Raw genomic sequence first — 27,658 nt, 5'->3', positions numbered from 1 at the left:
ATCCACGTGCCTTCGGCTTTAATTTCTGTTCATAAGAGAAATTATAGTTCAAGGAACTTATTCTGCAGTATAGTTGCACAATATTCATGCTGTAACTGTTTTGTCTTTATGCCCAGCTGAAGGGATGATCAATATAATGCAACCCCTTTTTCACCTTGTTCCATGGTATAGTGATGGATTCTTGGAGTCCCTCTGCTTTTCATAGTGGGCTTTCTGTTTGGAAAGCAGAGAGGCTTCAGGTTGCAGAATCCATTACTTCACAATAAAAAAAAAAAAAAAAAAAACAGGGAGGGGTTGGTTTACTCAGCTTATGGGTGGTTTGAAAATGGATCCCTGCAGCACAGGCACACAGTTTCTTTTTCAATCTGTGGTATGTCTGTGTAGAAATAAAAATGTTTAGGTGTTTGGGCACTTTATTATTTTTTTTTTACATAACTCCAACTGAACGAGCTCATATCTAAAACAAGACGCGTGGATGATTATTCATATGCCAAATACACAATGAAAAATATGTTGGGTTTCAAGTAGCATCAGAATGGATCTATCATATATTATGGAGGTCTTATATGTGGATTAAAGGGATGTTGCGACAACCCCACTTTGCATAAATCTATAAGCATTTTAAAAACAGTGCTAAAATAAGAACATACATAAATGTTGCAATGGTGTATTTCAATCACCGTGCCCTCTAATATTTCTAAAGCGCATTCCAGACAATGGGATGATCCGATCAGCTTATTTAATATTTTTTTTTAATAAGTTGACAATATAAACTCCAAAAGAATAATTCCATCATTTATATTTGCCACATCAATTAATTACAACTACACACAAAAATGTGCTTAATCACCATTAAACTAGGAACACACAAATATACTTGCTGAAAGAAATACTTCTAATTTGCATAGCTAGTTTTGTATTTTTCCCCTCTTCAGTCCTTTGTCACTCAAGTAATAGTCAAGTTAAATAGGCAAAAATAGTTGTCGATATATCCTATGGGATAAGCTATGTGGCCTACAACTTACAGCACATATTCTAAAAATGTTGTGCAAGTCTGTTAGAGGCTGCCAGCAGCTAATGACTCAACTAGCTGGTCCTAAACCAAGACAGGTAACTACTACTGACGACTTTGAAGCCATGAATAATTCTTGTTATAGGACTGGTAAGAAAAAAAATTTAAAAAAATTAAGACCACCTGAAAAGTTACTTAGAAAATAATACAAAAACAAACTAATGGTAAAGGTGAAGTATCCCTTTAATGCATACGTTTTATATTTTAAGTTTATAAATAAGGAAGTGGACAGTAATAGTGTTGATCGCAATGCTATTTTTACATCATAAAAATAAAGGTTAATCTTATATAACATTATAAAAGAAATATAAAAGCATCAATTGGTGAAGTTAGAGAATAACTGAATGTACCTGATGTTAGGCGAAATAGAAAAAAAACCAAAACATTTAGCACAGTATCTTTTAAGATTTAAAAGTTTGAACAATAAACATTCAATAAGTACAATTTAAGTACAGATATGGGACCTGTTGTCCATATGCTCAAGACCTGGGTTTTTTTGGATAATGAAGCTGTAATTTGGATCTTCATACCTTAAGTCTACTAGAAAATAATGCAAGTGTTAAATAAACACAACAGGCTGGTTTTGCTTCCAATTTGCATTCGTTATATCTTAGTTTGGATAAAGTAGAAGGTAATGTTAGATTTTTGGATAAAATGGAGTCTATGGGAGTTGACCTTTTAGTACTTCAGAGTTTTTTGGAGAATGGGTTTCCAGATAACAGATCCTACCTGTATATCTAGGACTTAACCTTAAAGGGATTGTTCACCTTTGAGAACTTTTAGTAGGATGTAGAGAGTGATATTCTGAGAATTTGCAATTGTTTTTCATTTTTTATTACTGAAGGTTTTTGAGTTACTTAGCTTTTCATTCAGAAGCACTTCAATTTACATTTTAAGCAATCTGGTAACAAGGGCCCAAATTAGCTTGGTAACCATGCATTGATTTGAATAAGAGACTGGAATATGAATAGGAGAGGGCCTGAATAGAAGGATCAGTCATAAAAAGTAACAATAAATTTATAGCCTTACATAGCATTTGTTTTTTTAGTAGGGGACAGCGACGCCCATTTGAAAGCAGAAGAAAAAGACAAATAACTATAAAACATAAATAATGAAAACCAATTGGAAAGTTGCTTAGAATTTGTCGTTCTATAACATTAAAAGTTACCTTAAAGGTGAACCACCCCTTTAAAGAAATAACATTTCTGAATTACTTTAACCATAAACCTTGGCATATTCTAAATTAAAAATAAAATAGGTCCAGGACATTTGATATCCGATTATGGATTACTATCACATTAGCATATGAAACATTTCCTGCCTTTATGAAAAAAAAGATGTATTCCATTGCTCTGCAAAGTTGTTAGATCATAAAGTCTGTGAATATCAAAAAAAGTCTAAAATGTAGATAATATTCTTGACCTAGCGGAGTATTCTTGACCTTGATGACCACTGATTAACCAGCTCTCCATTCAGAATTTTTAGAGAGTTTGACATTATGTCAAGCAAATAATTCTCAACAACATCTTCACCAACAAATTTATCATCCCTGTTTTCCGACTTGGAGAAAGCTACTTTACAGCGTTTTTCTCCAAAAGGCAAAGGCGATTTTTGTGCGCAATTTATATTTACATCCTCTCTACTAACATTTCTGTTATGTGAAAGAGCAGCCAAAATTGTATCTGTGTACACTGAGTCCATGCTGAATGCCGATCTTTTAGATTTGTATTTTAGGACTTTGCTGTGAAAGCTCTCTAGGTCTCTCGTGTGGCAAAATTTTTCTATTTTTGAAATGTCTCGGAGCAAGGCTTGGTCATTAATAATCCTAGACAGGGGCGTATGTGCAGGATGTTCGGATGTAATCCAAGCACACTTGCGCTCTTTCACAGCATTAAGTCTCTTGTGTTGACAATGTTTGTAATTTTCCAATGAATGGAAACGGTGTTTATTTGCTATATGGAACATAACAGACTTCCATTTATCAAGCAAAACGTCAACATCTTGATTACAGGTCTGCGCACACCACCACAGATGATTTGTTATGGCAGAGATCCACTTGCAGATGTCACGACAGTCCCTTTTCTTACTTGCTGCAACCAGTTTTTTTGATACACTCTTACACAGATTCCACACATCAATCTGGTGGTCAATGCTAGAGTATTTTGTTGCCACGAGTTTTTCGATACCATCATGACGGCTGGTAGCAATGATCTTGACATCTATATTGTCATCTAATAGTTTATCCAAGCATGTCTCAAATGTAGCTTTTTCTAACCCTACAGAGGTTTTTCCTTTTCCAAGTTGGTCAATAGTAAAGGAAAGAATTTTTTTGGACATTACATCCATCATGGTGTATGTACAATATTTGGTTGAGTGGACAGGAGTATCGAACTGACAGTCTCCAGCTAAAGCAACAGATTTTCCAGACAATTCCTTTTGAGTACTCTCTTGTTCATGGCGCCACTGTAGATCAATTGATGGAAAAAGGTAGGACATTTGATATTTGCAATATGTAGTCTGTGAAAAAAATGGGATACTTAATAAATCCAACATCTTCTTAACTTTTTGAAATGACAAACCACAAACAAGCACACTGTTGGCCAATAAGACATTTCCAACAGAAATGTCACCAGATAATGGCTGAGAGTTCCATATCAGCGACTTGTGACCATCCAAGCATAAAAGCCTTACTTGAATCATGCTTCCATTAATGAATTTCTGAATATTTAAAATTGGTGCTTGACATGGTGTTGTTTGTGGATGCTGGCATTTAATCAAATACAGTAGACTATCAAGATTCTCCTCAAAGATGATAAATTTTCTTTGTCTGACATAATCACGATGTTGGTGTACGGTAGACTGCTCTAGACTTTCAGTAGTTTGATTAAGAAAATTTTGATCTGTTGAGAAGCCCTCTAGTGAATTTGTTGGGTTTTGTGAGGATTCCCCTTTTGATGTATGAAGAGTAGATAAACATCCTTTTGCAGAATGGGACTCTTTACTTTCAGATATACTTTCAAGGGGATCTATACTTTTATAGGGATCGATAAAACAAACTGGGTATATATGATCTTTCTGGACCTTCCAAAGCTCTGCTTCAATTGAATCATCACCCGTTTGTATAGCAATTTCCATTTTAACTGGTGGTTCGGTTTGTGTTGCAACATCCTTATCTTTAGACAATTTCTTTGTCATTGTACTAACATCAGTTCGATTTCTTCTGTGATCAGTTTGTGTCCCAACAGTGATAAGTCTTGAAACCACACGTACAACTGTGAATGATGTTGATGGTTCAGGATCATCTACTCTCATTCTCTTTGCTGCAGGAACTGAAGTACTTTGAGCTCTTATTATTGGAAGTACTGGGGAAGTATAGAAAATTGTTGGAACTGCATTTGGCTTCAGCATCCTCTTTGAGCCTTTAAATGTATAATACTCTTCTGAGAAGTGTGTAGAGCACATTCTAAAATTTGAATTTTTGGCTCCTCTTAGTATTTTGTCTGCCAGTGACTCAAGGTCATTACCATGTTGACCTGTTTGCAGAAGCCATTTCTTTATTTGATGTAAATTATGTGGAAATGGATGAAGTGTAACATCCGGGTATTTTAATTTTTGTCCTGATCTGTGAGGACATCCCTTTACAATGCAATTTGGCATGTTTAGTTGTAACCTAAGAAGGAAAGATTACAAAAATATATTTTCAGTTAATAAAAGGATAACAAGGTACAAATCTATATTAGTAAAGTCCACAGAATGCATGCAAAATTATGTTACTGTCGGCTTAAGAAATTAAATTTTACTATAGTTAGAGGTGACACGCTATACTCGAATACTCGACACTTGATTAACACACAATAGATTCTACTGTGGTGATGACTGAAGAAGATGTACATACTGAGTTTGCAAAAGAGACGATACTGGATAAATAAGTGCGATGTTGGCTAAATAAGCCGTAATTTCACTAATAAAATTTATAGATGGCAATTGTTGTGTAGCAAAGTAGAGGCCAGGTGTGCATGTGTGTATCTTTAGGTGTGTAGCAAGAAATAACAGTCAAATGCATATAAGTTAGAAGTCTTGAGAGTCTAAGGAGTTAACAGTTTTTCAAGAGCTTACAAATTAATGACCTAATAGAACCTTACTGTTTATACAAGAGGGTCCCAAAAGACGGCACTATTGAGTTAAGGTTATCATAAGAGTGGTCATTTGACTAAAATGAGGGTTACACAAGATGTGACATTTTTGCAGTATGGGAAAAACCAGAGCTAAATGTCTAAATAATAAGGGTATAGCAAGTGATAACACTACTGCAATGATGGCTTCACAAAATAGGAGCTGCAAGCTGATTTCGAAAAAAAAAGTTGGGATACATATGTCAATAAGAAGAGAATGAGAATTTGCAAATCATTTCAACCCTATATTTAATTGCAAATAATAAAAAAACAACATATTACATGCATTACCTGAGAAATGTTATTGTTTCCTAAAAAAAATGTGCTCATTTTGAATTTGATGCCAGAAAGATGTCTAAAACAGTTGGGACAGGGGCAAAAAGACTGGGAAAGTTGTGCAATGCTAAAAGAAATCACTGTACGGAGTCAGGAATTCTAAAAGCCATGGTCTATGAACACAGTTTGTTACTGCATCCAAAAAAGCAAGTGCAAGGAAGAAACCATATAAAAACATGACCCAGAAACCCCATCATCTCCTCTGGACCCAAGCTCATTTAAGATGGACTGAGGTGAAGTGGAATACCATGATGTGTTCTAATGAATCAAAATATTAAATTATTTTTGGAAAGCACAGGTGCCCGTCCTCCGTGCCAAAGAGAAGGATCATTCTTAAAGGGCATGTAAAGGCAAAAAAATAAAATCCCATTTTTACATTCTTTAATGAAAAAGAAACCTATCTCCAATATACTTTAATTAAAAAATGTGAAGAAACCTGACTGTATGCAGTGAAATTCTGCCTTAATTTACTGCTGTGAATAGGAATTGTCAGACAGCCTGTTACTGCTCTGCAGGGAAACAATCATACTATGAACAGCAGGGAGAGCCCCTGCCTTACTTCATAGTCATGCAGAACTGAAGCAGCTTTGTTTGTTTCCCTACAGAGTAGCCGGCGACTGTGTAGAGATTTGTATTGGATTTTATTTTTGCCTTTACATCCTCTTTAGTTTCCAACTCCAGCTGCAGGGACAAAGACAATGGAGTAAGATTTACACAGATAAACTGGGATTCTATTTGGAGGATTATTTTGCAATATCCCCTAGTTCTGGAGAGTTGGAGAAAGTTTGTATTAAACAATACAAAAACTATAAAATCCAGATTAGATTACATGACAACACAGGGCCCAGTGCAGTCTACATACTCTGATTATTAATCAGTCTTGCTGTATCAGCTTCTGGCAGATTTTATTTGACTTGTTCAGTTTTGATAATTTACGACGATCCCTAAGCAGCCCAGACCACACTGAGCATGTGCACAGTCTTGGTCTTGCAAAAAGGTTAAACAAACTTTGAAAACATAAATCATTTGTTTTATTAGGCTTCTGGTACAGTAAATTCATGTTTATGTTTAGTATACAAAATACAGCATTTCTAGCCTTATTCTATTTTAGACTTTACTTCCCCTGGGCGAGCAGGTGCAGCGTCTATAAAAGAACAAGTCGGAAGCCACCCGCGAAGAAGTGTGCGAGGTCGGCCCGATTCGCGGATCCTGCCCGCACATTACTAATTCTCACTGCTATGAGTAAGTCTCTCTTGAATTTGAATAAATACTTACTCAAATAGAGCCTGGCCCAAATTTCACCCTGGGCCTGACTTGAACCATTCACTCAGGATATTAACCAGACAGCTTTGAGGTATACATTAATACAGAGTATTAAATAATAGCTCGTACGTCCTGAAAGCTCATGTGGGGGACATTTTAGTAATACAACCTTTAAACCATTTCTTCTCTTGTGGGGCTGGTCCCATGACATCCAATCATCGTTCTTCGTTTAGCATAACTGTGCCTCTCTGTCCTTCTTAATTAAAACATTTCTAACCTTAGTATACTATCTGAATAAGTACATATGCTGTGCCAGCACAGTGTCCAGAATGGTATCTGTGCAGAGGGTGTGTTTTGAGGCTATAGGTGTCTTTCTTAGCCTTGCACTAGGAACACTTGAGACAAAAGATGTATTTCCTATTCTTTGTAAATATTCTACTACCCTAAAAGGTTAAAGGCCCTAAACGGCCTTTAACCTTGAAGTCTAGAGTCTAACACAAATGTTCAGTGGCAGTTTCCTATCCTATATTGGTTGTACTTTATGCGTAACCATTTATAGAGCTTAAATCTAAAACTCTTATCTACAGCATCAAGTTCAAAATGAGCGTGTATGTTGTATGAAAACTAAAACATTTTCTAGTTTCAACATTTGATATGTTGCCTCTGTACTACGTTGCTTCCCATAGATCCCTGTCTGTTTTAAATGAGGGACGGACATGTCCTTAAAAAAAACAAAAAAAGAAACCCTTGGTTCCCTATCAGATCCACCTAGCTGCCGATTGGTTCCCGTCTTGAGTGGGCTGAGGGCCGCCGGCTCCCCTGCACAACCTGGGAATGGAAGCAGCAGGAAGTGGAACAGATGGGTGTAACTAATTTTCAATAAGTCAACCTGAATCACTACTTTAAAGGAACAGTAACACCAAAAAATGAAAGGGTTTTAAATGAATGAAAATATGTACGATTGCCCTGCACTGGTAAAATGGATCTGTTTGCCTCAGAGACACTACTATAGTTCATATAAATAAGCTGCTATGTAGACATGTCAGAAATTGAAAAAAAAAAAAAAAGGATATGGCACAGGTTAAATAATGTCATTCAGAGCTTATCTGCTGTGTAACGAACAGTTTCTCTTTTGAATGGCTGCCCCATTTGTACACAGCAGCTTATATATATGAACAATAGTAGTGTTTCTGAAGCAAACAGCAGTTTAATCAGTGCAGGGCAAAACTGCATTTTTATTACTTTAAAACACGAATTTTTTGATGTTACTGTTCCTTTAAACATTTCTTCTACATTTAAAAGAGAATAATGCACTGGCAGATTCTTGGTTTTCACACAATGTGTCTTTTTTTAAGTGTAGTATTGTGTGGTACTACACTCTACTGGAATACTTGTAAGAGCATCGTCACAGACTAAACAGCAAAATACTGAAAGCAAATACAGGTATGGTATCTATTATCCAGAATGCTTGGGACCTGTGTTTTTTCTGTAATTTGAATTAAAATACCCTAAGTATATGATACTAAACATTTAAACCCAATAGGATTGTTTTACCATCAATATGGATTTATGAATCTTAGGTAAGGTTTTATTGCAGGGGAAAAGGAAACAACATTTAATTATTTGCTTAAAATGGACTATGGTGGATGGCCTTCCCGTAATTGGGCGCTTTCTAGATATTTGGTTTCCAGATAAAAGATCCTATACGTGTACCTCAATAGAATTAATGGTGCTAGACCCATGGCAGGTTATCAACAATCATAGAGACAATCATATCAACAAAATAGAGAAATAAATACCTCAAAATTGTCAGTACCACAAGGCTGTTTGATGTAGAAAAAGACTACTGGTTAAGAGGCAGAGTATTGGGGAGGTTAGCAGAGTTAAAGTCAGCAAGGTAATCCAGGTGTCAGGCAAACATGGTTGAATCGCAGACAAAGGGTAGGAAGTCCAGAAACTCAGTCCCAAGTGATGGCACTACATCCATAAGGGTGCCACAGCTGACAGTTCCTGCAAGACTAGAAAAAAAAAAAGCTGATATTCTACTGCACAAAAGGTTTACATAAAAAAAAAAAATCATTCTACGACACTAAGGGTCTCACATAGTCTTTACATATATTCATTACTCACACGCGACCGGTCCGCATCTACCCTCGTGGTGGCCCTCAGTCAGCCGGACTCCGCTCCTGGCAAATTGGCAGCATCCAAGACAGCAATAGATAGACTGGAGCCATAACCACAAGATGTTAAGATAAAAAAATGTCTTTATTTCCAAGCATCTTTAAAAACACAGACAGGCATTCTCCTGAGACTGTTCAACTAAACCATGGCGTGTCTAGTCACCTGACGCGTTTCGTGCCTCTTTGGCGAATGGACGTAACTACACAAATTCACTAAGATGTGGATTTTAATGAACATTACTTGCGCTAGACTTTCCTTCGCCGCCTCAGACCAGGCGAAGTGCAATAGAGTAGATAGAATTTTTTATTTTTTTTGAGGAACTCCTAAGTCCCAAAAAATGCTGGCAACTTTTCAGTTTTTCAGGGTGATGGGCTGCAAAAGATTGTAATTTTTTTAGGGTACCCGGCTTCCCCCCTACATTTCCTTACATATAGCACAAACTATACACTTGGCACATGTGTAGGGCAATATAAAAACTTTATTTTCTTTTATTAAGGTTCCCTGGGCTTGTGTAGTGTAATGTATTTGCTGCAACATATACCTTCATTGAAATTTAACTTCCCGCTGTATGCAAATTAGCAAACGCTAGCGAAACTTCGCCATTGTTTGGCGCCCTGGACGCAACTTTGCATTTTTGTGAATTAGCGTTGTCCTGGAGAATTTTCGGATAGGCAAAGTGTGGCGATGTGAACGAAGCCGTCGCTGGTGAATTTCCGCAAGTTAGTAAATTGGCCCATAGAGTGAAAGGTAGCTATGTTACTTGTAAAACCATTACCATAATGTTCCCTATGTAAACCCCTTTAGGCTCACAGAATTGCATATTTAACCGCTCTCACAATTTGTTCCATTGTGAAGTGATGGAGTCTGGGAGTTGTAGTCTCTATTGGTTTTCCATAGTGGGGGTGCACAGATTTTCTGGAAAAGCAGAGGAACTTCCAGAATCCTTGGAACAAGTTGAGAGAGGGGTTGGATTACTCTATGCCTATGGGGACAGGTGAAAACTGTTACGGGTTTCCTTTTCAGCCTACGGAATCAGGTATATTTGTATGAAATAAAAACCTTTATAGCGATTTTTGGAAGACAAGATAGTGTTTTTTTTTTTTTTATACATAACCCCAACTAATTTAGCTCATGTTAAAAAGGGTGGTGTGACCATACATCTCCTGATTATGGAAATATACAGAGTTTCAAGCGAGTCACTTTGTTTGATCTGTTAATGAAGTGCTTTACATTGAAACTTCTTATACTCAAATAGGTAATGGTAATCAACTAAACGTGTATGGAAAAATTGTATGACAGAAAACCTTGATTAACCCTGTATATTCTGAAAATTTGTTATTAAACACATTTTGTATGTGTTTAATAACACATACAAAAAAAAAAATTAAAAATACCCCCGGAGGGGATGATGCCAGAAACAAAATTTCTGTACCACCATCTACTATAGAGGTTTCATATATGTCCAGGATTATTGGGTGTGTGTGATAGTATCCCCACTCAATAAGAATAAAACATATTGTACTGTACTTAACTGTAAAGTGCATGCATAAGGTCAGCGTGCTACTAACATGGCATGAACAACATCTTTTTTTATAAAATATTTGCATTATGATTATGTCTGCAAACTTTGCATGGGCAGGAATTTCTGTGTTTTCATTCTTGAAATGGAAGAGATGATTCAGTGTGAGCAGTTAAACAATTACCTGGATATGCATAAATTATTTTCAAGGCATGTGTGTGTGTGTGTGAGATGCGGCTCTTCATCCTGCTTGCTGTGGCTCAGTCTTGCGGCTTTGCCGTTCACATCATCTATAGAGTCCTCGCACCTGCTGGCAGCTTCCTACGAGTCTGCGACCGTGATAAGATAACCGTTAGCTTACTGCTGTCGCACACTCAAGATGCCGCCAGCAGGTGCGAGGCCTGTATAGACATCCCAGGCAAGACAGTGCCGCAGAAAGAAGATTCATTATGGTCCTTACCGCGGTTGCACACTCAAAACAAGAGAGAAGCCTCCAGATTCCAGCTGCAGCAGGTGTGAGGGCTATAGACGTGGATGTGACGCATAATTTAATGACCTCTATAGCCCTCGCCTTTAAACAGATGAGAACATTAGTATTTAATAGGGCTATTCAGTGTTTAATTTATTTCAAAGTAGGCCTACACATGCACACTGCATATTTGTTGTATTCTGTTGTTGTAACAGTTAAAATTAAAAAACAAAAAAACTTTTAAAAGTTTATAAACTGTGTTATGTTTTGCGGCTCCAGACTATTTTGAAAATGGCTCTTTTGATAGTAAAGGTTGCTGACCCCTGATCCAAAACATCTTCCTTAAAGGGGTAGTTCACCTTTGAGTTAACTTTTAGTATGATGTAGAGAGTGATATTCTGAGACAATTTGCAATTGGTTGGTTGGTTTATTATTTAAGGTTTCTGAGTTATTTAGCTTTTTATTCAGCAGCTCTTCAGTTTGCAATTTCAGCAGTCTGTTGCTAGGGTCCAAATTACCCCAGCAACCATGCATTGATTTAAATAAGAGACTGGAATATGAATAGGAGAGGACCTTACTAGACATTAGCAATAACGATACATTTGTAGCCTGAGCATTTGTTTTTTAAATGGGGTCAGTGACGCCCATTTGAAGGCTTTAAAGAGCCTGAAGGAAAAAGGCAAATATTTATAAAACGATAAAAAAAAAAATAATGAAAGCCAACTGAAAAGTTGATTAGAATTGGCAGTTCTATAACATACTAAAAGTTAACTTAAAAGTGAACCGCCGCTTTAAGCATTACCTGTCCTCCTGTCCAGCATGGAGAAGTTGTAATGGCATTTTCTGTACCTATTGAAGCTGGACATATGCACAGCTCTAATAAAACAAAAAGTCTGTACTGCGCATGCACTTGCCCTGTGTAGGCAGGGGGTGCCTGGGACATGGTAAAAATGACGGCATGGTACTTGCAAGTACCCAGGGAATGTTTTTAGGATAACTTGGCACCAACCCAATGATTCTACCTTCCTTTAAAATTAAGGTCTCTCAGGCAGACGCCATACACAGCCTTATTCACCCCTCATCCAGACACAATACTATTTCTCCCAAGTCCCAAATCCTGCGAAGCCATCCTAACTTCTTATTTTGCCGACTAGCTTGTTCTGTTTTTCGTGCAGGCCTCTAACTTTCTCCACTATCTCTCAATCGTCACCTTCCCGTAGTCGCTGCGCAGGCCTACACTGCACTTACACACTTTTCTCGGCATTTACCTTAATCTCCCGCCTTTACGTTCCCTGAAGTTCTTTCCTTTCCATGCGACTTAAACCTAACCCTTCCGCTTCCTCCTCCAGCACGGTCACATGTTCAAAGCTTCTTTTGACTTCGCTCGGAATGGTTACTAAGATGGCGGCAAGGCGGAAATGTGTCATCAAAGAGCATCTAGCCTTTTATTGAGCCTGTCCTTAGCAGCAGTAGGACTCAGTGACGGCGGTGTGGGAGGGTAGATGGATGTTTTGCATCTCTACAGAGAGATATTGCGTTACATTAAATAAGATTGTGTGGCGGCTTGGTTGATTTTATTGGGGCGCGAGGTGCAGCCTGATTGGACGCTGTGTGTTGCAGGTAATGTAATGTCGCAGTGCTTCATTGTCTGATGAAACTGAGCTAAAAACCACCAATGAGCGGCATCAATGGTCTCAGTCCCTTTTAGTTAAAGAGCTGGTTCACCTTTTCAGTTAACTTTTAATATTCAATAGAATGACTCATTCTAAGCAACGTTTCAATTGGTCTTCATTATTTATTCATACCTCCCAACATTTTGGAAATCGAAAGAGGGACGACAAAGTTGCCGCCCCTGTTTTTGTGGCTACGCCCCTAATTACATGTTTGAACATATTTCTTTTTTTGTTTTACCAGTTATTACAGTTTTGACTTGTCCTTTATGCTGTGAGTCTAACTTCTCCCCAGAGACCTGTTATCTTATATTGTTATTTGATTATCTCTAAATTGTTACAAAAGTATCTTATTTGAAGCTGTGGCTGTTCTGAGCTCTCTGCCAAAAGCCAATTAATTTAGAAACATTGTTTCTTTTTCTGCCTGTTCAGTTCAGAGAAAATTGGGACTTTCTAGTACAAACAAGGTGCTTCAGGTTGAGCTGTCAAAAGAGGGACTGTCACTCTAAAAACGTGACAGTTGGGAGGTATGATTTATTTTTTTTATAGTTGTGGAGTTATTTGCCTTTTTCTTCTTCTGACTCTATCCAGCTTTCGAATCTGGGTCACTGACCCTATCTAACAAACAAATGCTCTGTAAGGCTACACATTTATAGTTATTACTTTTTAACACTCCTCTTTCTATTCAGGCCTCTCGTATTCATATTCCAGTCTCTTATTCAAATCACTGCATGGTTACTAGGGGAATTGGGACCCTAGCAACCGGACTGTTGAAATTGCAAAGTGGACAGCTCCTGACTAAAAAGCTAAATTTAAAAAAGCACAAATAATTAAAAATGAAAACCAATTGAAAATTGTCTCAGAATGTGTCTATGTCTCTATGTGTCATACTAAAAGTTAAGGTGAACTGCAATGAACTATAATTCACGCTAATCAAGTCAGCTACAGAAGAGAGTTAATGAGACGCTATGGGAAGTGGAAGGAAAAGTGCAACAGACAGTAGTTACATTTCAATGAGTCTTGCCTGAAACCTGACTAAAAGAGAATTGCAGTACAATTACTGCCTGTTGGCCTTTTCCTTCTCTTCAGTTTTGAGTTAATGTAGAGACACCTTCACTCAGTACAGGAGTTTTAAGCAAAAATTATGAGAATTCCTGGCGCTCCACAGAAAGGGTTGCCACCTTTCCTGGAAAAAAAATACTGGCCTTCCTATATATTTATCTTTTTTCCCTATTAATAACATTGGGATCAACCATCATTTTTACCGGCCAGGTGGAAACGCTATCCACAGATAGGGTTGCCACTTTTTCCAGAAAAAAATACCGGCCTTTCTATATATAATTTTTCCTTATTAATAACATTGGAACCAATCATCATTTTTTACCAGCCAGGCCGGCAAAATACCTGCCTGGTTGCAACCCTATCCACAGATGATGTGCTAACATAGAGGTGGCGTCTCTATGGGCTACTGATGCCATAGAGACTTTCCAAGGTGGTTTTCATTTAGGTATTTAAACACGTTTACACATACACCCCCAGACTTCCCTTGATAAAGGATTTTGATCCAAAACATCTGCTATACTATATTAACAGTACATCTTTCTAATTGAAAATATTTATTGTATCATATCACGTTTTGCCTCCTGATTCTACTTGGTGCGTACCCATTTATTTCATTGCTCTACACTGTGATACATGTGTGTACCCTCCATACATTTTTCTTATTGTTCTGTTATGTTTCTTCCCAGGTGATGTCTGCTTGATATAGTCTACATTCAAAATTCTAACCGTCCTCATGCTTTCCTCCCAGCCTCAACCACTTCCTCCTCAACTCAGGTACTAAACAAATATGCTTCCTTCTTTGATGGGAAAAAGCACCCCCTGTGTTATTTCCCTAACCCCACCTCCACTCAGGTACATGACAAGAGTCAGGATTGTGCTTAATTCCCCATGTACCACATTTTAATTGATTTCAAATAATTTTGTGGCCAGTTTTTTGTTTTTTAATACTCCCATTTCCCAGTAATATATATGCACTTTTTCAGTTGTGTTTTTTTTTTTTTTTGCCTTATTTTATTCATTGTCTTTCTTTCCCTTTACAGTCCGCAGCAGCTCTCTCTGCAAATTAAATCGTTCTTGAGTGGTTCAGATCCTGAGCATGGCCATAAATTGAGTCCACGTGATCATGCACGCTGCTCCCTACTGCTTCTACAGTGTCTGCCTCCTGCTCGACATGCAGTGCTTGAACACTTACGTACTGTGTTTCATGACAGTGTTTCCTCTTTCTTGAATGAGCGTGACTCTCAAGATGCACTCCCACCATCATCTTCATCCCAGCGCCGACCACCTCCCCCACCATCTACACAAGGACTGGATGAAGTTACACTGGAAGTTCAAAGGGTTCTGGAGGAGTTCATCAAACTTAACCCTAGAGCATGGGCTCCTCTGATATCTGCTTGGTCTATAGAGCTCATGGGACAGCTAAGCAGTAAACATGCAGGTAGACAGGGAATGCCACACTCTGCAAGCCTCAATGAATTGCTGCAACTATGGATGTCCTGTGGTGCCACTCGTGTACTTATGGATATCTACACCCATTGCCTGTCCACCATGATTGGCAGCTGTCCAGATGCCTGTGTTGATGCCTTGTTGGACACCTCTGTTCAACATTCTCCTCACTTTGACTGGGTTGTTGCTCATATTGGAAATTCGTTCCCCAGTACAATAATTAGCCGGGTTCTTTCCTGTGGCCTGAAGGATTTCTGTGCACACAGCTCCCCTGCTGATACTGCTGACAAGCGTGTGCCAAAGTTGGGCTCTGTTGTAGGAATCCTGGGGCACCTTAGTTCCCGCCATGGGCAAAGCATCAGACAGGAGATTCTAAGAATGTTTCATGAAAGTTTAAGACCTGGAAGTAAGCAGCAGCGGGCGACCTTGCCATATCTTCTTCAGTTGGCAGCCCTTTCGCCATCCCTCTTGGGTACTGTATGCCAGGATCTGGTTGATTCTCTAAAGCCTTCTACTTTAGCCCAACTACAACAGCATTGCTCCACCTTGCCTCGCGAAGAGTTGGATAACATGTTAAACCTCAGTGTCCACCTTGCTTGTCAAACATCTGCAGGTGCCCCTCGTCTCTTGCGATTTCTTCTGGACACTGCTATGCCCGCTTCTGTTATAACCACACCAGGCTTGGCAGTGCATGATTCTGTGAGAGAGGCCTGTGATCGCATTGTGCGTTTACTACTACTTAACTTACAGAAACAGGTGTACGGGAGGTCTGGGTCAAGAGGAACTTCTGAAGTACAGCCACGAGCTGTACCATTTCTAGAAGCCATGAGAGGACATCTTCCAGATCTGTGTGCTGAGATGTTGCGCTTGGAAAGAAAACGGCACCTCTGGATTCACCAGCTGATTGGGCTACTTTGTATATACAGCAGCCCACCTTGTTCATCTGAGGCACTCTGCATATTGCTTACTTTGGCTCAGAGCTCTGAAGAGCTTGGACTTGCAGTGCAACTGCATGCAGTTCTGTCTTCCTCTGTACAAGGACTGGCACAAGCAGCAGTTAATCGAAGTGTTGCTCAAATACATGCAGGAGCTCTCAATGATAAATGTGCACTTCAGCTACTTCAGAATTTGGCACTAGTTGTGCAGTGTGAAGAGGGAAGCATGGGAAGGGACGTAGGAATGGCACTCTCAGAGTACCTTTCTGACTTTGGGCAGTTGCTGCTTCACAATGACCCTCGTGTTTGTGAAGCAGCTTGTACCTTGCTATGCTGTTGCCCTTTGCCAGCCTCTATACCCCCTTCGCAACTTCATCTTCTGATTCGCTCTTCTTCCCACCTTCTTTTCCGCTCCATGAATATTCGCAGTTCCTCAGGGGTCAGTAGTTCTTCTCGCCTCCTCCTGCGGCTTTGTAGAGTATCATCTGCTGGCAGAAAAGCAGTATTAAACCAGCTAGTTGAAGGGGCTCTACACAAGGGAAACGCAAGTCTGTTTGGAGGACACAGTTCTTCATCCACTGGCCCTAGACTGGATAGTGACCCTGCCTCTTTGTTAGAGAGTAACAATCATCTAGGGTCAGCTGTGGATTTTTCAGGTAGTGTGTGGTCTGTATTTCATGCAGGAGTAATTGGGTCAGGGCTTAAGCCTGAAGAGAAGAGTAAACAACTTGGGGAAGAGGAATGTACTGAAAATACACAAAACTTGCTCTCTCTTCTCTGTCAATGCTGTGCCAAGAAAGGAGAGGATGGGGGGCAGTCGGCTATGTTAGACCCTGAGGCAGCCAAAACACTGGCAGTGACACTGACAGAAAATGCTTGCCCAGATGTCACAAATAGTGAACTGGCTTGGCCTCCAGAAGATCACGCACGCTCCACAGTGCAAAGAGACCTACTCATCTACAAATGCTTCCGTCAAAACCCTCTATTGTTTCAGCTCCTCCACTTGATTGCGCAAGGTCGACCTGCACTCTGCTATTGTTCAGTGCTGCTTAGAGGACTTTTAGCTATACTCTTGACACATTGGGAGGCATCTCGTCAGCAGAATTCTGTAAGCTCTTCTTGGCACTTAAAGGCTTCCTGTGAGTTGGTGTCCTGTATGGGAGAAGGGCAGCTGCTTCCCCCTGCACTCACAAATATGCATGAGATGTTTTCTCTCCTTGCCCCATTTGAGGTCCGTCTTTTACTCCTCAGTGTTTGGGACTTCATACAAGAAAATGAACCATTCCCACAAAGATTTGTCTTTCAGTCAGGAAGAGGGATATTTACTAGAGACTTTTCTAGAGAAGGTGATCCAGCAAAGTACATGAGTATTGTTCATAGTGTCTTGCATCGTAATATTGATCGATTGGGACTGCTTTCAGGGAGGTTCCAGCTGTAAATGCAGATAATTTATAAAGACATTTTCACATATATCTTAGCATGCTTAATTGGTTTATGCCTTAATGACATAATTTGCCAATATACTTGTGGTTTAAAAAAAATAAACACCATTCCCATAACTGTCTAATAAAAAAGCATTCCTTTGTGTGAAAAATATCTTATATAGGTTTGAAACCATTTTCAAGTGAGAGGCTGACAATATAATAGCTAGATTTATATTCCAATGCAAATATTAGCTACTTCATACCGATTGTTAGATGCTTCTGGCAACATTAACACTTGGGGTAATTTATGCCCCTGTGGTAGGGGCATATCTGCACCTCATTCTGTTTTCAGAATCCAGTGTGAGGTGCAGGTTAAACACAGTCATGTACTTTCCTCCTACTAAGGGAAGGGATGTGTCGACTGATGCTTCATGATATGTACGTCTAAATGATGTGCAGTTAGGGAGGATGTATATGATCCTGCTGCACCTCATGTTTGCAGTGCTTTTGCGTAAAAAGGGGTTGTAATGTTTGTGGAAAAACTGTACTGGAGATCTAAGTCAAGTATTGTAGTTTGTTCCTGGTCTTTGTACTTTAGGTGCTTTGCACTTAGGAACGGGCATATTCCAGTACTTCTAGCCTTCAAGAACAGTACAAGAAAAATCTTGAGCTTGACAAGTTGCTTATCCTCACTTTAAAGCCACAGAAAATTGAATCAAAAAAAGAAAGAAAGATACAATATCTATAAGTACTGTTTGTACTGGCTAGGGCCACATTTCAGACCATGCTTGCTGACATCAAAAGGATGATAAACATGCCTATACATGAATACTTTTAAAAGTAAATTGAAGACTTGGACCATCATTCAACAGAAATAACGGTACTAACAAAGACAAAGATTAGGAGGGATATTTGTTGGATTGTTTCATTTTAATAAATGTCAGTTTATTTTTATTTTTTTGTAAACCCAGACTGCGCCTTTAATCTTAAATGTGACTTGAGGTGACCATAGAAGTTACAATTACAAACTTTCCTGGAAAAGATATTTTCAAGAAAGATTGTTCATTTCAATACACACATGCAGAGCTGAATCAGATATACTGGTAGAAACAATAGAATTTTACCTGTATCTGACGATTCAGCACTAACAATGCCCGATGTTTGAGTACCTTCAAAGGCAGCCGATCAAAATTTTCCGGCCAGCCCGATCATAAGCTGACCAATATCCATGTCTCTGGCTTGTCCATATTGGTCAGCCTGTCTCTCATCATACACACACTTAATATCGCATAATTTTTTTTTTTGTATGATATTATCGATGCGTCTATGGCCACTTTAACATATGAGTATGTATGTATTGCCTCAGATAATGTGCTTCTTCATAATGCATAATTGGTGTTGTAAATGCAGTGAACTAGAGTCCTGCACTGAACCATTTTATAAATTCCGTGCCTGGCCAAACCAGATCCAAACCCTTGAAATCACATGACTTTAGTTTACATGACAACTGAAAGTGCTTCTATTTTGTCAGTGACAGATGTTTAATTCCTGGGATTTCACTGAACGCTATATGCAAAGTGGTATGTGCATTAGAATTAGAAGAACACAGGACAACTGAAAAGAAAAGCTGTAGCTCCTCAGAAAATATATATATATATACATATATATTTTTAAGAAGTACAGTTGGGAAGATATGTACAAATAATAAAATGTGGGTCACTGACCCCATCTAAATAACAAATGACCTGTTAAATGTATTATTACTTCTATTAATAGTCATCTTTCTATTCAGACCCTCTCCTATTCATATCTCAGTCTCTTATTCAAATCAGTGCATGGTTGCTAGAGTAGAGTAAAATAAGACTGCAAACTAGAGAGCTGCTGAATAAAAAGCTAAATAACTCAAAAACCACAAATGATAAAAAATGAAAGACAGTTGCAAATGATCTCAGAATATCACTCTTTCCCCTATATGTAATAAAAGCTACTAAGTTTGCCCAGGAGCAGTAACCCATAGCAACCATTAAGATGTTTGCCTTTAAACAGGTGACTAGTAAATGCTACCTGCTGATTGGTTGCTATGGGTTACTGCTCCTAGGCAAACTTAGTGCCTTTTATTACATAACCCCCTTTATGTCAAACTAAAAGTTTATTTAAATGTAACCAACCCCTCTAACAACGGGTTAACAATGGATAACGCAGCACCCCATTAATCTCTTGAGCTGCCTTAGTGCCCTAGGCATGTATCCTTACCTGCCCTACACTACTTGTTCAGTGCATGTGCACAAACTGTAATGGAAATCTGGTAGGAAAGAGGTGCCTCCCCATCCCCTCGGTTTCATGGACAGATTTTGCAGCAGGTGTCTCTGGATCTCTGCTTACTGGGGTTTCCTCATTGAAAGCCTTCACTACTGACAACTTTTATGAATGGGGAACCTGGAGATGAAGTACCTTGTATGGAAAAAAAGCTGTATATTCCAGAATCTAAGCAAAAGGAGGGCACAGAAATAGTGACCCAGTTGCCTCTAAAAGCTGACAATCTACTCAAGACCAGACACTAGTATTTGTTTGCACTCTACAGTAAACTCAACAACACCAATTAGGACCGCTCCAACTCACCACCACTTAGCTGCTTCCCTTTGAAGTCGGGTGCTCAGTCCGCAGTGTCCCCACTGCCACAAATGTATACACCAACAGATGAACGGCACTCCGATAAAAAACAGGCTTTTTATTACTGGGCAATGTGGAAATACATAGGCCTTACGCGTTTCGGGAACACCTTCCCTTAATCATAGGCATAGGCCAGTAATAAAAAGCCTGTTTTTATCGGAGTGCCGTTCATCTGTTGGTGTATACATTTGCTTGCACTCTAACCTCAGCACACCCATACATTTTATGGTGCCTGGCACTTAAATTATTGAAAATCCTTTTTTATCACATTAGTGATTAACTTTAATTACACTATATAAATTATTTGAATCGTATTTCCTGCAGTCTGGGAATTCATAATTATAGCTAACAAGCAGGAGCCATTTTGTATACAGTTTAATTAAGGCAAGCCTTGCATCATCTCAGAATCTTGTGTGTGCACCATAATGGGGAACCTGATGTCCATGCCCATGCCCTGGCTACACAATTAAACGGTGAAGAAAATGGGGGAATGTGGGCAGAGCAGTGACATCTAGGAAGCGCTGAAAGTGAAAGTAATTGTCTGCCCCGCCTCTATGCCTAAGGCATAGAGGAGGGGCAGGCAATATTTGATTGAGATCTGAGATTTTTAAATGAGCTTACAACAGCTGTGAATGCTTTAATAAAATATAGAAACTGGATTTCATGTTTAATTTGAAAAGGACTTTTATTATATAGATTTTTGTGTCTTGGCGACAAATCCACTTTAAGTTAATCTTTTATTCTCAAGTGGTATTGTTTTTCTTCTCTAGACAAACTTATTTATTCAAAGTAAACATTTGATCAAAGGCCACCTACCATAGAAAAATAGTTTCCTGCACCAGAGGTGCTGACTTATTGGAGTCTGCACTGGAGTTGGTGGAAACTACTATTGTGCTTGTCGTGAGCTCTACTCCACCCACACCAGGAGGGTGTCCCATGTTTGGTGACAGGGATGCGCATAATTAGTCTTCTGAGAATGCATTATGAAGTCACAGGCACGTTCATACATGAGTGTGCTGGGATTTTATAAGCCCACATCTCTGGTGGGGAAAACTGTTTTCCTATGATAGGTGCCCTTTAAATCTCTTTGCCATCCATGGTCCTTTGGTGGATTTTTTCCACTCCCTCAAGTTGTTGATAACTGGATTAACAAAACTATATTTGCACTTCTTTAAGGGAAGAAAGGGAATGTAATTTTAAGTGACACATCCTGTTTAGTTTCCTCCTGAACTCCCAGAACTTTAACTGCTTATTATCAGCTGGATTCTGCTACCTTGTTTTAGATATCTGACCCAAAGTATAAAAGGCCAGAAAGTGCTTTTAACATTTAAGAATCATTTTAAAAACCGTGTACAGTATATTGGAAGGTTGCTTAGAATTACATTGATATTATTTTACCTACCACAAAAAAAGAGGAGGCAGATGGTTAACTGTGCTGTATAGAGTAGCCCACAGTCCCATTAAAGTTGCTTTTTCCTTGCTGCTACAGAAGGTGCTATGATGCCTGGCCAATAATTCTGTGAAATTCAATTCAGATCTATTCCCTGGCCTTAAAAGTGTGCCAAAAATGTTGTTCTACTGTGCATACACAAGTCTAAGTTTGCCAAGTAACAAATGGGAAAGGTAAATAGGATAAAAGCAAAAGAGAATGAGTGCAAAGTTCCAAAATTAATTGAAAATAAAGTCACCACACCAGAAGTATATAATCCAAAACAAATAATAGTAAGTAGAAGCTGGGGAGGGTCTCAGTTCACTCCAGTCTAAGGGTGCACTATACAAGCTAAAAATAGCAGTATACTGTGAGGTTCCCAAAAATAAAAAAAAAGTAGATACAAGTGCAAAATCCTTTATTAGGACATAGAAAAAAGCCTAACATGTTTATTTGGCCACTTACTCAAATAAAGCAAAGGCTTACTCATACTCATAGGCTGGTTGGTAAAAGAAAATAGTTAAACGAATGGCAGCACAACAGTCTGCTACTTTTTTCCCCGGGGCTAGATTATGTTTTTTTAAAAGGGGTGTGGTATGTGGGGTGCCTAAGATACTGGGACCCTCAGTGACATATTTTTCTTTAATGGGTAGAGATGACATCCATCTGCTTCCTGAGCAGTGGGGGCCTTATGTCTAAAATCAACCAGTGTAGCCAACATACCTTACATAAAATAAACACTCTGAACCAAGTTCTTGTGGAAGTAACTGTTAATTATGTAATCCCAGCCAAAGATATTGGGATTCGGGCAAGTTTTGGCCTTTTTCAGCAGGATTCCGATTCATCCAAGTGCCTAGCCGAACCGATTTCAAATCCATAAAATCACTTGACTTTTAGGCACACAAACAAGGAATTAGAATAACAAAAAACACTGATAGGTAAATGCAGTAAATCTTTTCAGGTCTCAAAGTGAAAAATACTCACCAGTTTAAGGAAGGGATCCAGGTGCACTGCCCTGAACCTTCAGCTGAGGGAGTGGATAACAGTATATAGAAATTGAGCAGGCACTTCTAGGAACCAATCTTCCAAGCAGACTTTTCAGTTAAAAAAGTATTTATTTATTGAAGAGCACTAGGACACAGCCTAACACGTTTCATATCAACTGGATACTTAATCATAAGCTGGCCTATGATTAAGTATCCTGTTGATACGAAACGCGTTAGGCTGTGTCCTAGTGCTCTTCAAAAAAAAAGTCTGCTTGGAAGATTGGTTCCTAGAAGTGCCTGCTCAATTTCTAAATACACACATTTTTTTAACTGCGCCCTGCGGACAGTTTTTTTCCCTTCCCTTTTTCCCTAATTTACATATGCAAATTAGGGTTCTGATTTGGTTTGGTATTTGGCAGAATCTTTCACAAAGGATTTGGCCTAATCCTTAAATAGTGGATTCGGTGCAAGGTAAAAACCTTGCCTCAGGGCATTTTACCAGGGCCGCTTAAAAAGCCTCTGGTAACTTTAAGGGGCAGATTCATTAAGGGTCGAATTTCGAAGTTAAAAATACTTCGAAATTCGACCCTCGAATTGAAATCCTTCGACTTCGAATATCGAAGTCGAAGGATTTAGCGCTAATCCTGCGATCGATCGATCGAAGGATTTTTCGTTCGATCGAACGATTAAATCCTTCGAATCGAACGATTCGAAGGATTTTAATCCAACGATCGAAGGAAAATCCTTCGATCAAAAAATCACAGGCAAGCCTATGGGGACCTTCCCCATAGGCTAACATTGACTTCGGTAGGTTTTACCTGCCGAAGTAGAGGGTCGAAGTTTTTTTTAAAGGGGAAGTACTTCGACTATCGAATGGTCGAATAGTCGAACGATCTTTCGTTCGATTCGTTCGATTTCGTTCGAATTCGAACGAATTTAACCAATTCGATGGTCGAAGTACCAAAAAAATACTTCGAAATTCGAATTTTTTTCATTCGAATCCTTCACTCGAGCTTAGTGAATCGGCCCCTAAGGGTTAGTTCACACTAGGAGATTCGGGAAAATTTGTCGCCTGGCGACTAATCGCCTCGACTTCTGGGCGACAATCTCCCCCAACTGCCTCCTCGTGTCTTCCCATCTGCTAAAATGAAAAGTCGCCTGCGCTAAAGCACACGCAGCGTTTTCCAAAGTTGCCTCACGAGGAAACTTTGGGCGACTTCGGAAAATGCTGCGTGTGCTTTAGCGCAGGCGACTTTTCATTCTAGTGGATGGGAAGACATGAGGAGGCAGTTCGGGGAGATTGTCGCCCAGAAGTCGAGGCGATTAGTCGCCAGGCGACAAAATCTCCCCGAATATCCTTGTGTGAACTAACCCTAAGAGCTGTGGTTTTTTTTGGGGGGGGGAGGGATGTGGCTGTTTTAGTGCATAGAGCTCAAATTCTATGTACTTAAAATGCCAGGGCCTATTCTGAACCTTAGTCTGGACCTGAACAGTAGTTTCCATCTGCCCTGATCTGTGCTCTGACTGTAGGGAAATTGTAACAATCCAGTTTGTACATGGAGAATTATTATTATTATTAACATGTATTTATATAGCGCCAACATATTGCGTAGCATACAGTGCCAATCTTATTATATGAAAGACAAGTTTATCAATTGCTTGCAATTCATCTTTTGCTCTGCATAACTAAATACATAAAAACCTGTAATCTCCTCTAGCAGGAGAGATTCTTCCATCATGAGAATTGTTGTCAACTGGAGCAGTCCCTTGGTAAGCACCTATAAGAAGATGCACTTCTGGGACTGTAGTGGCACAAGCTGTCTGAACAGATACAGCTCCCCAGGTCTTTCCTTATCTCTTCTATGTTGTGATTAGTGGCATAACTACTGGGGGGCTGTGTTTATAAGAGGCCTGACAGGCACCAGCAAGGGGGGTGGTTAGTGAAATGTGCATGGGAGGTTGAGCGATGCATTCATAGCCTACAGCTGCGCTCCCCCTTTGAACATATGCAGTGATTACTTGTTTAATTGCATTTATTTATACAGAGCAATTGAATTCTTATCAGGAGCCCTGTGCAATGAAGTGAATTGAGAAACTGTCCTTACATGGCAGTGTCCCACAAGCAGGGGTGATCCTGTCCCATCTACCACCTGAGGCATCTTGCTGCTCCCCCACGCACTCACCTTTATGCAAGAGTCCAATTTCCGGTTTGAGAACCAGAAATCTGTCTCTTAAATTAAAGGGGCGCCATTTAGCCCCTGGTAATTAGCAGGGTGCCACCGCCTGAGGCGAGTTTCTCGACCCTTCTAATATATTTTTTACAATGAGTTAATTGGGAATCATCTACTATGTGCCCTTGGATGCTTTTAGATGTCTGTTCTTCTATTTACATATTGGTTTTAATGCCCTGCCCCTCTTTTTCTATTGGCTAATTAATGTATTCTGGTGGGTTCAGGGTATGTATTTGGTATACCGATATGTGTTCTTGTACAGCCTATGAGTAAGTGCCTAGAGGCACGAAACGCGTAAGGCTATGTGTTGATTAACTTTGTGGCCTAAATAAAGTAGGGATGCACCGAATCCACTTTTTTGGATTCGGCCGAAACCCCGAATCTCTCGAAAGATTCGGCCGAATACCGAACCGAATCGTAACCCTAATTTGCATATGCAAATTAGGGGTGGGAAGGGGAAAACATTTTTTACTTCCTTGTTTTCTGACAAAAAGTCACGCAATTTCCCTCCTGCCCCTAATTTTCATATGCAAATTAGGATTCGACAGGCACTCACAGATCCCGCAAACAGGCTTGTAAAAGAACTGAGAGCTTTATTTTAGGGATGCACCGAATCCAGGATTCGGTTCGGGATTCTGCCTTTTTCAGCAGGATTCGGATTTGGCCGAATCCTTCTGCCCGGCCGAATCCCGAACCGAATCCTGGATTCGGTGCATCCCTAAAATAAAGTTCTCAGTTCTTTTACAAGCCTGTTTGTGGGATCTGTGAGTGCCTGTCGTATTTTCTTCTGAGTTTCTCAACTCGCCTCATTGGCTCAGCGCCCCTGCCCAAAAAGCTGCTCCTGGTAACTTTAAGAGACAAACTTCCGGTTTCAAACCCGTAAATGTGGCTCTTCGAGTGTAGAGAGCACAAGTGCACTCTCTATGCTACCGATGTGGACTCCCTGGCATTAAACAGGATCTCCCTGCTACTAATAGTAAAAGGCAGGTTCAGTGCCATATTCCTCAGTTCAAGAGAGGTAGTGGTTTTAGGTAATGGTGTAAGCACAGGGTTGCCACCTTTTCTGGAAAAAATACAGGCCTTCCTATATACTTATTTTTTTTCCCCTATTAATAACATTGGGATCAACCATCATTTTTACCGGCCAGGCCGGAAAAATATCTGCCAGGTGGTAATCCTAGTGTAGCATGTAGATAATCTCTCCGCAATCTGTCCTATTCCTGACGTGTAAATCGCATATGGTGAAGTACCGTCGGGATCATGCTCAAAGAGCCCCGCGGTTGTCTGTACTCACTGGAACGCTTATGTATGTGTGTCAAAAGAACAATCCGGTAGTCTCACTGCAGCGGTCTCCTAGGTGGATTCACTAATGTCGGTTCTTCCTATGCCGCTGGCGGGCCTGTGTGGAGCTTGCGATTGTGCTTACTTGATAACTGACCTGTGCTCCACACAGGCCCACCTGCAGCATAGGAGGAACCAACAGCAGTGAATCCACCTAGGAGACCACTCCAGTGAGACTACCGGATTGTTTTTTTGTCACGCGTACATAAGCGTTCCAGTGAGTACAGACAACCGCGGGGCTTTTTGAGCAAGATCCCGACGGTACTTCACCATATGCGATTTATTCTGCAGGGAACACGTCAGGAATAGGACAGATAAACGCTAAAGACATTACCTCTCTTGGACTGAGCAATATGGCACTCTAACATTAGCGCACTGAACCTGCCTTTTACTACAAGTTACATGCGGACAAGTGGGCCCGCTTTTTATTGGTGCTGCTTGATTATTTAATTTGGACTTGGTGCAGAGTTTTCCTACGTAACTTCCAGCGAATAATGTTGCTCTGGTTACACAGTTCATACATACTGGATAATATTGGGGCAGCAGGACCAGACTGGCAAATGGCAGAAAGGCTGCTGAAAGATGCCACAGACAATCACTATTTACTCTGTGGCACTTCTGGGCCTTACCAGAGAGAAGTCAGCGGATATAGAAAGAAAGAAACTTGTTGGAATGCAGTTTGGTCACATCTATAAAATACACGTGGCAAAAAGGTATGTAGAGACAGAGAACACGTAGAAGTGCAGAGGTGGGCATGTGCAGTGCAATGTCTCTTAAAGGGGTTGTTCATCTTTATGTTAACTTATAGTATGACATCGAGACAGATATTCTGAGACAATTTGCAATTGATTAGCATTTTTTATTATTTGTGGTTTTTAAGTTATTTAGCTTTTTTTTATTCTGCAGCTCTCCAATTTGCCGTTACAGTAAACTGGTTGCTAGGGTCTGAATTACCCTAGCAACCATGCACTGATTTGAATAAGAGACTAGAATATGAATAGGAGAGGCCTGAATATAAAGAGGAGCAATAACGATTAATGTGTAGCCTTACAGAGCATTTGTTTTTTAGATGGGGTCAGTGACCCCCATTTGAAAGTTGGAAATAGCCTTAAGAAGAATGCAAATAATTTAAAAACTATAAAAAAATAAAACCAATTTAGAAGTTGCTTAGAATAAGCGTTTTATAACATACTAAAAGTTATCCAACCCTTTAAATTCTTTGGTCCCTAGATATTACTGGACTACAACTACCAGCATGTTTTTTTTCCCCATTGCGCTTCTTTCACCTTCCATTATGCCTCTAGTCTAGTCTATAACAATGTTTCCATCCAGCTCATACCACGTGTTACATCTCTAATCAGACACATAAGCCTAAAGAATCTCTCTTCCAATTGCACTGAGCCAAGCACAAATCTTTCTCCAACTTGACAGTGACGTCCCCATTTATGGGCG

The 27,658-nt window shown here is 39.6% G+C and overlaps 2 protein-coding genes across 6 annotated transcripts; one reads left to right on the top strand and one right to left on the bottom strand.

Moving 5' to 3' along the window:
- Positions 1–1,237: 1,237 nt before the first annotated feature.
- On the bottom strand, positions 1,238–12,420 carry LOC108713924. Of its 4 annotated transcripts, XM_018257659.2 has the most exons (5): positions 12,281–12,419; positions 11,004–11,114; positions 8,974–9,067; positions 8,643–8,861; positions 1,238–4,742 (listed from the first exon to the last, which is right to left on the bottom strand). In XM_018257659.2, the coding sequence occupies exon 5, from the start codon at positions 4,727–4,729 to the stop codon at positions 2,495–2,497; it is 2,235 nt and encodes a 744-aa protein (XP_018113148.1). In that variant the 5' UTR covers positions 4,730–4,742; positions 8,643–8,861; positions 8,974–9,067; positions 11,004–11,114; positions 12,281–12,419; the 3' UTR covers positions 1,238–2,494. The 4 variants fall into 4 exon arrangements, with proteins under 4 accessions (XP_018113148.1, XP_018113149.1, XP_041445948.1 ...); XM_018257660.2 differs by lacking the exon at positions 11,004–11,114 and having other exon boundaries at positions 8,946–9,067; XM_041590014.1 differs by lacking the exon at positions 11,004–11,114 and having other exon boundaries at positions 8,976–9,067.
- A 72-nt stretch (positions 12,421–12,492) lies between these two features.
- On the top strand, positions 12,493–17,684 carry ints5.L (integrator complex subunit 5 L homeolog). 2 transcript variants are annotated; one of them, XM_018257657.2, is made up of 4 exons: positions 12,493–12,632; positions 13,115–13,209; positions 14,431–14,518; positions 14,785–17,684. In XM_018257657.2, exons 3-4 carry the CDS (start codon positions 14,478–14,480, stop codon positions 17,561–17,563), a joined length of 2,820 nt encoding a protein of 939 aa, XP_018113146.1. In that variant the 5' UTR covers positions 12,493–12,632; positions 13,115–13,209; positions 14,431–14,477; the 3' UTR covers positions 17,564–17,684. The 2 variants fall into 2 exon arrangements, with proteins under 2 accessions (XP_018113146.1, XP_018113145.1); XM_018257656.2 differs by lacking the exon at positions 13,115–13,209 and having other exon boundaries at positions 12,498–12,632.
- The last annotated feature ends 9,974 nt before the right edge of the window (positions 17,685–27,658 follow it).

The sequence above is a fragment of the Xenopus laevis genome, chromosome 4L (genome assembly GCF_017654675.1).
Source record: "Xenopus laevis strain J_2021 chromosome 4L, Xenopus_laevis_v10.1, whole genome shotgun sequence".
NCBI classification, from domain to species: Eukaryota; Metazoa; Chordata; class Amphibia; order Anura; family Pipidae; genus Xenopus; species Xenopus laevis.
This window is presented reverse-complemented; position numbering and strand designations above follow the sequence as displayed.